General features: G+C 44.2%; 1 protein-coding gene across 4 annotated transcripts in view; it reads right to left on the reverse strand.

Moving 5' to 3' along the window:
• The window catches only part of EPRS1 (glutamyl-prolyl-tRNA synthetase 1), a 470,400-nt gene that overhangs the window by 440,297 nt on the left and 15,986 nt on the right, over window positions 1-14,117 (reverse strand). For all 4 annotated transcript variants that reach the window (XM_086927918.1, XM_086927917.1, XM_086927914.1 and 1 more), the window contains exon 3: window positions 10,503-10,602. In XM_086927918.1, coding sequence (XP_086784044.1) covers window positions 10,503-10,602 — 100 coding nt within the window. The remainder of the gene's footprint in view (window positions 1-10,502; window positions 10,603-14,117) is intronic.

Here is a 14,117-nt window from a genome sequence, read left to right on the forward strand (position 1 = left end):
GTAATACAACACCCGCCTTGAGGGTAACACGGTATGGTGTAATGTGCATACATCCTACATCAGTTGGGCCTTTTGCCCACAAGTAATCAGGTACATTTTTCAATCTGACGTCAAACTCACGAAGGACGTAATGACCCTTGAAATCCCGTAGAAAGAGTCTAACCCCCTCCGGGGAGCAACATATTATAGCTCCTAGAGCTTTCAGTGTTTTAATTCCTAACAGATTTTCCGGACATGATTTTGTTAGTAACAGGTCTGTAACGCGTGATAACGGACCCACAGCCAGGGGAACTGGTTCTGATACTTCATTTACAATAGGCTGTCCTGAAAACCCAAGGGAAACATTTTGTGAGCCTGAGAGGGGTGCCCCTGGAACTTCGTCATGACTTATTGTAGTGCGACTTGCCCCTGTGTCAATTAAAAACTTTCTATCTTTCCCCAATACTTGACTGTGTACATAAGGACCTTCTTGATCTACAGGAATCTCGATAAGAGGCAAGCCACCTTCCCTCTCTAGGCTGTTTCATGTATATCTGGAATATTCGGGGTAAGCCGACTGGGCATACTGGTACATCTGTTGTGAGACTTGCTGAGTTGCAGCAATGGGCTGTGGCTGTGGTACTGCTACGGTCTGTGCTGTCTGTGCAGATGCATGCATGGGCTGTGTATTCTGTGTAGACTGATGCTGGTTATGATCTTGTCTAGGCGGATGCGGTCTCTCTTTAGTTTTACCTGTCGCTATGTTATGTTTCAGAACTGCGCATTCGTGTACGTAGTGACCTGGCTGCTTGCAATAATTGCATGTCCCTTTAACAGGAGCTGCAGTGTGACTTGTCTGGGTCGTACTTTTTCTGTGACTGTCGGATGGAACCGTCTGGGCTACTAACATTTTCATTTTCGTGTCTTTCATGCGCTTCTGTTCCTGGTCTTGTTCTTCCCTAATTCTATTCTGGTGATATTGTAACATTTGTAACATCTGGGATGGCGTATTTGCTTGCCATGTACTCTCGACTTTATACACTCTATTTTTAACTAACGGTAGGGAATTCTCGACTAACTTTGATACGAAAAGATGTGGGTACGACTCGCTACTTGGCTGGAGGCCACTATTGATAATAAAACATTTCTCGAATCTAGAATAAAAGTCGCTAGTATCTTCATCATGTTTCTGTTTACAGGACGAGATTGCATCCCAATCCTCCTTTCTAGTTGTCAATAATCTGGGCAGGACCTGTACTATCAAACCTGGTAATGCTTTAGTTTTGTCCCCAAGGCCTAACCCCGGAACCCGTTTCTTTTCTTCATCCTCTATTTCTGCCCAGGCAATCTTTGCGTCTCCCACCTCCCAGTCCTTTTCCTTTAATTTCTCGAATATACCCGTAGGCAATAATACTTTCAACATTTTCATGATATCATCATATGTGTAGTCCCCCATCAGTAACATGTCTTTGAGCTCTCTATGAAAACCTGCAGGGTCTTTATCATGGCATGGTACTAATTTCTTCATTTCTAACAGTTCTAACTTAGTCAGAGGCGTGTGTACATACACGCGTTTCAAAATTTTATCCTCACCCATAACAGGGTGCACTTCTCGCAAGGGGTTCTGACTTTCTATACCACTCCCGCACTGCATATGGTACATTTTCCTTTCTGGGGGTGGGGCGGGAACATATTCAGGACTTACAAAGGTATCATATCTGCGTCGTTGTTCTAGAATTATTTGAACTAATTTAGTGCTTAGGCCTCTCCATCTATCCATCAGTAGTGCTTCTAGTGTCTCATGTAAGGGACCTGGATCGGAATAATGTTTTCTGTATTTGATGAGAAGGTGTTGAATCATATATACCCCTGCTAATTTCTGTTCGTCGGGGGAGAGGTTCAGAAATGTCTGTGCTACCGTGTCATCATTATATATGTTTGCATTTTCGGCCCATGATACCGCTGATCGGGCTAGTTCTTGTTCATCCATAGAATTGAGTACATGGTACCCAACTCGATCTCGAAGCCGTTTATCAGTTTCCTGGAACTGATGCTCAGCAGAATTCGGATTCGTTAAGGCAGAGAAGAAAACTCTCTTGCTTTCTGGACGGATACCTTTCCTAAGGTAGTTTCCCCTACCTACATATGCTATAGTACTTGTAGTTGGTTCTGGTTCTTCAGATTCTTCTTCCTCCTCGGAGGGAGCCTTTTCTTTCTCTTTCTCGTGTACTGCTATCACTGCTTTCTTAATCTTTTTATACATGGCCTCTATGCAATTTTGTCTGTCATGTTTTCCGTCGGCTATATTTTGACCCCACTTGTTCAATGCATCTAATTCACTCTGATCTGTTCCGGGCCTGTCTCGTTCTCTTATTAGACAATTTATGAAAAATCGTAGTATCAGTGCTTGCATGTTAACCTTCTGTTTCTCCAGGGCATCCTTAATACTGTCGGGGTCCTTTCCCGTTTGAACGAACTCATATATTCTATCTAGGTGCTCCTTCATTCCTGCATAACATAACAAACTATCAGTAGCAGATCTTAACCGTAAAGACGCTAATACCATTAAGTCGTCCTGTCCAGGTTCTGGATCATATCTACAAACTGACATATTTTCTTTTAGTGCATCAAGACGGGACGAATTAGAAGAACGGGGGGATCTGTGCGTAAGAGGACTCTGCATACCTCTGAGATTTAATCTGTGAGTCGGTGGCGGGGTCTGGAGACCCGCGGTCGCACCTCCTGAAGCGGAAGCTTGGGCATTATCTCTGTGTGTAGTCAGTATCTGAATTTGTCTTTTAGTAGGATCTGATTGAAGTGGTTTCGGTAAATCAGTTTCAGGTGAGGGAAGTGGCGGAGCTGGCGGAACGGAACTAGTCTTTTTCGGTGTTGGCTGAGCGTGATCTTGGGGGGCAGTACCACCCCCGGCCCTGTCAGTAGGCAGGGCACGAACAGGCAGATTGGTGTAAGCTGGCGCTACATCTTCGAGATATGAATTTAGGAATATGTCTTTAGTAGTCTTATGCATTACTTTAGTTGGAACTAATGGTGACGGCAAATTTTTCGGTATTTCTGAAATGGCGTCAGGGGTACCATCGGCCAAAAGATACATGTTGTTCACTTTGCTATTTTGGATACGGTCTATTTGTTCTACTTTTACTCGAATTCCCTCAGTAACTAATTCGTTTTCTTGGGCTTTTTCTGATTCTTTAAGCCTGTCTTCTCTACGGAGTGCTCTATCAGCACGCTTACGTGATTCCTTACGCCAAAATTCTATGGCGTCTTTCTGAGATTGTCTAGCTTTCTTTTTCCGTAATATTTCTTCTACCTTTATGATGCACTCGGCATCCCATGTTCCGTTAACTGGCCATCGGTATCTTTCCTCTAGGTGCTTGGTATAATCTGTCCATAACTCTAGATACAAGATGGCGTCTATGCCATGCTTATTATACATGAAATTACCTGGAGTGTCCCTAGGGGGGATTGGAATCTCTTCCTCTAACATCCCTTTCCTAGTTCCTATCTGCTTTAATTTGTTAAAAAACGGCATTGTGCCTACTTGATACTGGAATGCTTGATCCTTGATACTTAATGTCAACTGTAACTATTTATACAAAAACACAATAATGCACAAAAACAATCACATTCATACCACGACATTAATCACATGAAACATTTAAAGACATAGCTAACTTCCCCCTAGTCTGAATGTACCGCTCAACGATACAGATACACTGCTGTAACAGTGCAGAAATTCGGAATACTTTATATACTGCTAAACAGTACAGATACACTGCCTAAAAACAGTGCAGACCGGACTTGCGTACCCAAACCCGTCTAGATACGACCCAGCAATGGTACTCACCGGGAAGCACGGAAAACAGAAGGCCTCGGAAAACTCGACTGGACTCGACTCGGAACTTCGGAACACTTCGGAAAACTTCGGAAAACTTCGGAAAACTTCGGAAAACTGGTGGGCCTCTTCACACCTCGGACCTTGCTTCCTTCGGCTGGGCTCTGGTCGGGATCCTCCGCACTCCTCACCGCCTCGTCTGGGCACTGATCGCAGTCTTCGTCACCTCCGTGTGTCAGAGGGGAATGCAGGAAATCCTGCCAGTACACGTGTTGTCCGTCTAACTGATGGCAGGGGACACGGATTGCAACGCACCTTCCGGCGCGTGAGGTGGGGGAGGGGTCCCTATTCGGGCGCCAAAATGATGTAAATAATTAATTTACTCTCTTAATTTCTATGCAGGTAAGTACTTAATCAATAATAACTCAATCGGAATGAAGGAAAACAGAGTCCGTGGTGTAAGAGTTTCTAAGGGTTTTATTCCTCATAAAGGAATCAGGATATCATGTTCTGACCACCACACAGGGTGTCAGAAGGGATAGATGAGCGCGCCAACGTTTATTGACAATACATAGCTTATATACTTGATTTACATCATAATGTTCAATGTAAGAGGCGTAACAGCTGAGAGAAGACAAGATAACAGTATACACGTGGTGCTAGTACATCATCAAGAGGCGTAAACTAGGCGTGAACTAGGGTGTGTGCTAGAAAACGTCACTGATAGGTGACGTAAGTGGGTGGCACCAAGGGGTGGTGCTAACAGAATGTTGCAATGTCAGCAGAAATCGGAAAGCTTGGATGCGTGCGCAGCTGCATGACGTGTGATAGACGGGGTGCAGGGGACTTGACATTTACACTGACGGGAAGAGACAGAAGTCTGGCATGTCAGATCAACTTGTGCTTCTATCATATCCGATATCTGATGTTTAGGAACTAAGCTATCTGGGCAGAAAGGTCTCTAGAGCAGAAGCTATTCTATACTTGCTGTGAGTGCGTGTATAAGCGCCTGAGTGTCTGTATGAGAAGCGTGGGGGCATGGGGCCTTCCATGGAAGCATGGCAACAGAGGCTATGAATTACTTGCATAAAGACAGGTCGGCCCTTTAGCCCTGTAGCTGAGGAAGGATGTTTACTGAAGCTAGCAAGCTGGAATGTATCTTCGGGGAGGAAAACAGATAACTCGAAGGTTATAGTCAATCTTGGCAGGCAGCAGGCTGAGCTGAGCACGGAGGGCCGCGCTAGAAGTAAGTCAGAGTTCACGGGTACGGGGGCTGCTTGGGCAGAGGCCCTCGCAGTCAGAAGCCAGAAAAGAGGCTCGGTGGCAGAGATTCAGGGCCTACTTTCAGCCAGGCTGAAAAACGTAGGAGTACACTTCAAAAAGACGTTGGCATAGCATACTTAGGAACGGACCATCAAACCCATTCATGGTGGGTCTGAAAGAGGACAAGTTAACGTTGGACGCAAATGTATTTGCGTCTTCATAGCTGGTACAGGAGGGAAGTTACATGCACTTTTAACTCGTACATGGAGTCGGTGGGGTACTCGCTAGGGAACACAACATGACCATAGAATTTATATTACCTCAATTACCTGAATATGGCGGGTCACGTACTTAATTGCCCTAATTAGATATTCGTGTATTAGCCTCTAAACTGAAGGTTGTTTAACATTTTACTGCAACGCTCCGGCCTCGCTCCACGCACAGCTATGCCCCCTGCAGGGATGTGGCCGGGCGGCAGCGCGCCCAAAATAGCTCCCGCGGCTCCAGGGTTTTAACAAACCTCGGTGCTGGGCCAACAGCCGCCTAAGAGCAAGGTGGCGCCTGTCCTCTTCTCTTCCAGGCTCGGAAGAGGGTTGTGGGGGGGACCCGGCCTGCGGGCAGTTTAGAGTACGGCGCCCCAATATCTGCTTTAGCCCTTTAGTTCCCAGCTTCAGACCTTCTCAAAGCCTAAACCGCACGCGTGCAGCGTAATCCGAGAGCAGCAGTTTCAAAGCCCTCCATAGTTCCCAGCTCCAGGCCGGTCGCACACGACTGAAGGGGCGCGCACACGGGCAGGGTCAGCAGAGTACAGTGCTGCAATAAATGCTCCAGCACTTCCTAGATCCCAGCTTCAGGCCTAGTTCTACGCAAGGCGAGAGCCGCACGCGTGCAGCGGCAACAGAGCAGCAGGTCCCAGCCCTCCGCAGTTTACAGCTCCGGGCCGGTCACGCACCGCGTTAAGGCGCGGCACACGGGCAGTGTTGACCGAGAGCAGCACCTCCAGTCTCGGCCCCTGGCCCTCCATCGTTCCCGTAGCTTAATATCTGCTCAAAAAGGAGGTATCAAATGCCAGCGAAGCGATGGGGACATGAATTGCAAATAAACATCTCTGCTCTCCGCCAACATTGCATTCCCTGAGCCCTACACATCTGCATGGTAATTAGCTTCCAGGAAACAGATGCGAAAACAAGCTGGCGGGGTACTCACATGCAGGTACTCTTCAACTCTAGCACCGGGACACCCATATCCAGACAGTGGATGTGCTCAGAGCCCTTACACGTGTTATTATTGCCTTAAAACATGATTGCCACATTGAACTTTTCTATAAGGCCATTGTATATGGGGCAGAAATAGACAACTGAATGGAAAGGCACCTACTGTGCCATCCACTACAGTGCATTGAAAATATGGCTTCAGGTCAACCCTGTGTAGCCAGACAGCAGCAGCTTAACCCCTTCCGCACAGAGCGGTCGATTCACCCTTTTAACATGTGACCAAAAGGTATGGCAAAATAATTAGGAGAGAAACATCTGTTACATTAGAAATTACATGTTCCCACAGCGACTAGGCCTAAAATGAAATTGTTGCAGGTCGGGATGTAACAGGCACATAGGAAAAATCAAAGTATATATTACACAATTTAATCTATAACTGTTGACCTTTACCATCGACAGGCTGCATTCAAAGCTTTATTTTTATATTTAATAAACATCCAATCCAATCCAATCCAATGGTAGTCAAATTTTTATTACATATATAGGAAATGTAGCTTTTTTAAAGGTTACATTTACCCCGCTTGAAGCTGCTGAGGGCTAATTTACATTTGTTCTCCAGAAACTGCCCAGCCTGTACCACCGAAATGAAGTGTAAAAGAGGTGTGAAAACTGCTCCGAGAGCAGGGACTATGGCCCTACAGTGGGGAGGTGTTTTCTCCCCCTGGCAGAAAGACTAGTCCGGGTGGGTGCAGGAACTTAATTTACTTCAAAAGGGCATTCCCTGTCACAAGTAATTGTTTGGAAAGGCTTCTGTCCCCATAGTGAGGCTGGCACCAACCCAATGGGAAGAAAGCTAGCTTCCAGAACCAGTTTTCAGGGGATATATGTCATTACAACGCATACTTTTACAACGCATACCTTTACAACGCATTTTTTACACCGCAACATCCATTACAACGCATTCCATTACAACGCATGCCATTACAACAAATTCTTTGAAACTACCTTTACAACGCATTCCACTACAACGCATACTACATTTACAACGCATACCATTACAACGCATACCATTACATTGCATGTATGGTAAGTATTTGATAGTGTAGGGGTAAAAATTACTATTCTAACTCCAGGGGGTGCAACAGTAGGGTAAGTGTTGGATAGTGTAGGGGTAAAAATTACTATTCTAACTCCAGGGGGTGCAACAGTAGGGTAAGTATTGGATAGTGTAGGGGTAAAAATCACTATTCTAACTCCAGGGGGTGCAACAGTAGGGTAAGTGTTGGATAGTGTAGGTATGCGTTGTAATGGTATGCGTTGTAATGACTGTGTTGTAATGACATGCGTTGTAGTGGTATGTGTTGTAGTGACATGCGTTGTAATGGTTGTGTTGTAATGGTATGCGTTGTAATGGATGTTGCGTTGTAAGAGTTTCGTTGTAAAGGTAGTGCGTTGTAAAAGTTGTGTTGTAAGTGTTGCTTCCCGTTTTCAGGACCATAGAGGAAGGGACTTGCTCATTATCCTGGCCATACCTATGGGTGGGCACACAGACTCTGCACAGGGGGAGAAGAGTTTCCAATCCTGGATTTTGGGAATAGGGTGTACTGTGGAATTGTTTGCAGTAAGGCAAACAGAAACTAAAGGCAACATGGGTAAGGCTAGGGCCTTGAAACATTTACTCCATTGGTCAGAGAGGTGTCTCCACCCAAAGGCTGGTGAACGCCTCCAAGCTGGACCCTCACCTAGCCTTCCTCAGCATACCTTCTGGATCTGTGGAAGAAGAGAAGAGGACCGAAGACACCATCTGCTGACCAATCAGAACCAAAGAACTACTGGTCCATCTCCCTGCTCCCCTTTCCAGTGAAGGTTCTAAAGGCGGCAATCAACCAACAACTCACTGAACACCTGGAACACAGTGACCTCCTGGACCCCTCTCAATCCGGATTCAGAGCCAAACACAGCACGAGACAGCTTTGAACTCAGCCACCGGCATCATCAGGGCTCTCCTGGACTGCAGTGAAACAGCAGCTCTCATCCTCCTTGACCTGTCAGCCGCCTTAGACACTCTCCCATCACCTCTTGATTGACAGACGCCACTACATCGGAATGCAGGAAGGCACTGCTCAAATTGACTCCCTCGTACCTCACTGGAAGAACTCAGAGAATCAATCTCCCACGTTCACCATGTCGAAATCCAGAGAGACGCTCTTAAATGGATAACCTCACATCTGACTGGAAGAACCCAGAGAATCCGTCTCCCACCTTCACCTCGGAACCCAAGAAAATCATCTGCCTACTTGTACACCCAATGCATACTCCGCAAGATCGTCAGATGGCTCCTAGTAAACACTAGAACACCCATCACGCAGCCTCGTGTCACCAGGAGGCTGGAATACACTCTACATAGGAATCACCTCACACCTCCTTTAGAGACTATAGCAAATACAAAACTCAGTGGCAAGACTACTCCTCGACCTCCCCAGACAGAGCCGCATCACACCCCACCTCAAGAAGCTACACTGGCTCCCGATCCAGAAGAGATGCCAGTTCAAGATGTTGACTGACACATAAAAAGCCCTGCACAACGAAGGACCAGCATACATCAACAAACACATGACCCTCCACCAACCGATCAGACACCTATAATTCGCCTCCCTCTTCCTCGCAGACACCCCTGGATCCGCGGGAGAAACAGCAGAGAATGTTCCTTCTCACACCTGGCAGCCAAAGCTTGGACCAGCCTGCGCTCCAAGAATTCAGAAAAGTACTCAAGACCTAGCTGTTCGGATGAATAACCACCTCAAACCAGAGTGCTATTCCAGGGGCTTGAGACCCTCATGGTTGATTTGCTGCGCTCTATAATTTACGGATTGATCGATAGACTGGACCTGTTGTCTGTGACCTATGAGAAGAACTGAAGGACTGGATCTACTTCCCATTGTACCCAGGACAAAGGAATGGACACCAAGAGTCAGACGAGTGACCTCCTGTGTGGCTACAGGGACACAAAAGGCTGCAAGGCACCTTTTACCTATGATTTCCAGCTGACCAGTGGCAACTTCATTCGGACTGGACTTTGATGGTGGCCTCATCCTGGCATATACAGAGTCTCTAAGTGCCTTACCTGATGTCCTGGGTTGGTGGTGGGCAGGGCTTAGAAGTTTATTCCTGTAGTTGCTTGGGCACCCGGAAACGTTTGGCAACTTGAAAACTTTTGCTCTTAAGCCAATCGAACCTACTGCGAAAAGTACCCAACCAGAAGTTGCATGACATCAGAATGAATTTCAGATTAGTCTCTTTGAAAGCCTCCAGCATTTCTGCAAAAAGGACCAAGTCCCTTATCGTTTAGGGACTTAAAACTTTTTCAAGCAAAAACTTTAAGGCTCCTAAGCCTCAGCAGTTCTTAACCTGCAGCAGTTATCTGTGGCAGTTCCAATTTCAAATTTGTCCCTCTGGGAAACAAAATTTTCTTCAAAGAAATTACAAAGTCCATTTTTGGATTAGGACTTTGGAACATTTTAAAACTTTTTGATTTCTAGACTTTCACCAGGACTAATCGACTTGTTGTATCTGACCAGTGCTTTATCACGGTTGTCCTCAAATCATGCATAGGTCCTGGTCCAGCACGTCTTCCTTCCGTAGTCGATCATTGGCAGTTTGTAGTGCTTTTTTCACTACATCAAAAAAAAAAAATCCTTCTTCCTGTATCCCTTATTGGATTTTTGTGGTTTTGGACTTATTTTACTCATAACATTGGTTATGTTTTGTGTGACTTGGTCTACTGTGTATGTGCAGTTTAAATACTTTGAACATTGCCTTTGATTTAATCCGAACTGCTTTGTGTCAAGTTATCAGGGATTGGGCACATGCTTATTTGATTTAATTTGTGTGATATCTTGCAGGTGGTAGCCTTAAGTAGGAGGTGGACACTTGTCCACACCAAATAATCAATTTTCTTACAGATATAAATTATGACAGCTAAGGGGCAGTTTTTTTGCGACATCGTGCAGCACGACTGGTGAATTAAGCCATTCCTTTATTCAGCACAGAGGATACAGATGACATTTTGGGGAGGACAGAAAACAAGTTGAGGCTAAATTGCATAGCTTCTCATATGGTTGTCAAGGTTATACTTTCAATCAGCACTTAATACAAGTTACTTAAGGAATGCAACACTTCTTACTGCTCCTTACCTCAGTGCGCTCAAGCAGGTTTGAACCATATAACCCAGACGATGCTGCTGTTCGGGCAAGGTAGCGAACGATTGAATTCACATCACTGAAGCTGACATTGCTTAGAGGAAACAAACACACATATTGGTTATATTTTAACATTGGTCTCTACAACATTCTATTTCTAAATAAATATGTTGTGCACGGTAGTTAGGCATGTCCACCTGAGTTAGCATAGCTTCCCAGACCAATTAGCATGCTACTCTTAGCATTTCATCACCTACAGACCATACTTCGTCTCCAGATAAACCAATGGATCTCATCCAACTCATTTTGTCATTTTATTAAAATAGCTCTTAACTGCACTTTTAAGATACTCCTCTTTGTATCACTAATTTCTGTTCATCACAATGACACAATGTGCATTAATCAGCCAAGCATTTTAAGCAATATTAACAAATTCAAAATATAACAATCGCTGATAACTCTCCAATAGGTTCACATGCAAGTCTTTGGACACTTAGTTCACAGTTATTTTCTTTTCTTTGAGTGCCTGGCTTGTCGGATGCACTTAGTAATCGCCTGGGAGTCCTACGTGTAACTCACATTGCTTAAACAATTAGTCTTCCAAAATGTCTTTTTCATGGCCTCCTACTTCGCTTCTATTTTACCTGAGGCACCAATCATGCACATTTTGTTTTCCCACACATTGGCAACTTGTTAAGCGCAAGTAGTGTGTCATACCCTAGGCTCTCAACTCACTCTGTGCCCTTTAGATTCTCCCAAGAGTGAACAACTGACTACCAAACAAGACCCTAGTGGTTTTCTGCCCCATACCACAGCTGTGGCTGTGGTGGAGGCAAATCCCTAGCCTGAGGGGAATAAAAAGATAACTAACGGTCCAACTAATGTCTCCCTACAAGCTGAAATCCCCCAGCTCCCATAAACGTACACATTTCTAAGTTAAAAATGAAGAAATAGTAGCCCTCTTTCCTACTCCTGCTCCAGCATGCTCTCCCACTCTTACTGACATCACCTGTCTCCGATTTGGAGGAAGGTATGTTTTAAGCAAAGAACTGAGCCTTACACAATCTAATTGTTCAGGCCTGAACTTAATGCAAAATAACTGCCTTTAAGTAAAATGTATTCATAAGGACAGGGTCATCAAATAACCCTATGATAAAATTATCAAACCCGAGTCCAGATGAAGGTTCGATAGCTATTCTAACCTAAAAAAAAATAGTAATCACTGATAAACAAATACAAGCGACACACAAAGGAAACATTAATTCCACAGACTGCAGCTTCACAGTCCTTCGCACCAACAGATCTGAAAAGTGTACATTTTGAACCACTTTTTTGTGTAGTGTCAATATAAACTGCAGACATACAGAAGCGGACTCCTTTTTCAGATGTGGTTGTAATATATTCGCAGGAAGTAGTAAGCCACTGTGTACACGTCCAATGCACCCTCTTAAAAACGACATAAGGTATTTAGCAGTTCACAGTCCCAGCACTACTGATACAAAGGCCAGAACCTACTTCCATGAAGACTCAGCACCCCAATTACTCTAATGAAGAACAAGTACAAAACGTGTTCACCCCATATGCAGCGATACATTTTATTTCACTTCTGCTTTATATAAGATGACAGGCAGCCATTATGTTAGCTACAATTTTGCAACATAGATGTCGCTACCTAGTGGCACTCAAGCAGGCATATAGACTAGGGAGATGACAAATACATTTAAGGGGTTACCCTGTGCTCCTCAGAATTTGGGCTCATTGCAGTACATAAAAATACATGTGGTTCTGTCAGATCAACTCTTATTATTTAGATACTTGAGGAAAGGCTATCAACAAAATCCTGGATGTCATTAGTCTGATAGAAGACCACCCATTTTTACCACAGTCAGTTGTTGGTCACTATGGATCTAGCCTCACTGTATACAAACATTCCTCAAGAGAAGGCGTTAAAAAGGTTATCAAGTCTACATTGGAAACTAGAGAGAGAAACCCCAGAAGGTGCCCATGGAGCTCTTAGTATCACTACGTAACACAGCTGCAATCATTTTTTTGGTTTTTCAGAAAAACTCAAATTTCCAATTTATGGGAGTAACTATGGAGCTGGATTTGTACAAGATTTAGCAAACAGCTTTATGGATAATTACGTACAAGTGCATATATACCCGGTCAAATCCCTTCCCCCAAAAACATTATTCGCTGGAGAAGATATATACACGATGTCCAGATGATTTGTTAAAGGGATGTTCCCACATTGGAAGCAATCTTGAGCTGGTTAAATGGCAGATCAATTGACATTCAGTTTACTATGATACACAGTAATGTTGACATCCATTTCCAACATATTACAACCAAAGAAATGCGACGATGAGCTGTTACAAAAATGCACCGAAAACCCACTGTGCAAAACTAATTGTTCAGGCATTTGAGCCGCCATCCACAAAGGTGAAGGAATAATCTGCCCTATGGCCAATTCCTAAGGATAAGGACAAATTGAGCCCTTATGGTGCATTACTTCAAGGAATCTGACTTTCTAACTGCAATCTGCATGTCAGCGACATAACAGGGGATTGTTGAAGTGTGCCAAATAGGGTGTTGTGTTGTCCCAGGGAAGGCCCATTGAAACCCAATGAACTAAGAAATAAAATTCAATATAGCAGCACTGCACTACTTTTTGTACACACAGCAATACCATCAAGAAAAGTCAAAAATCGCTAGTGGGAGTTAATACAGGCTGAAGTGGGAAATGATGGACAAGTCTCTATTCGCCTTCATGCATGGCAAGAACATTAGGGACCTTGTGGTCAGTTTACTAGTGCCAGCACCTGATCAGACAGACTTGCACACACACCTGAATCTACCACCAGTCTGTCAATACAAATGTGGTAGAGGTAAGGCTTGCGATCTGTCACAAGACTAAATAATTTGTGCATACCAACAAAAACCTTCCCTAAAAAGAATTCACAAACTGTAACAGTATGGATATAATTGATATGGTGAGGGGTCCCTGTACTTTGGTGTATGTGGGCCAAACTAGACAGAAGGTTAAAACCAGTATCCTCCAGCACTGCAAACATACACATTGTGAAACACAAGGAGCCCTGTTAGTAGAACATTTTAAAACTATAAAACACCCCCTAAGTGACATCAGATGGTTGGTCATCGAAAAAGTTACAAGAGACCCCGAGAGAAAAGATATTAAATCTGACCTCGACTTGAGGGAATGCAAATGGACTCACTTTTTAGATAAAGAATGGGTCAATGGTTTTGAGGAAATCAGCAAATATGTGGCCTACTTCAATAGGTGATAAACACTTCACTGAACTCTGTAACCAAATATAACCAGGACAACTGTGTATATTTGATGATGGACTGTATCTACTTACAACTCTTACCTACGGAGCACAATGTATTATGTATCATAGACCATCATTTGTTTGTATTGAAGATTATTTGGATTTAGAATTGCCAAAGAGGTTTGGTATGTCACAAGATTGCACCACAAGAATAACCCCCCCCCCTTTTCTTAAGAACTATGGGGGTCTAGAAAAAAATATCCAAGAATTGTAATCTACCAGTGCCATTGCACTGTATGTTGTGTTTCGCTGCCTG

Source organism: Lissotriton vulgaris, chromosome 6 (genome assembly GCF_964263255.1).
Source record: "Lissotriton vulgaris chromosome 6, aLisVul1.2, whole genome shotgun sequence".
NCBI lineage: Eukaryota > Metazoa > Chordata > Amphibia > Caudata > Salamandridae > Lissotriton > Lissotriton vulgaris.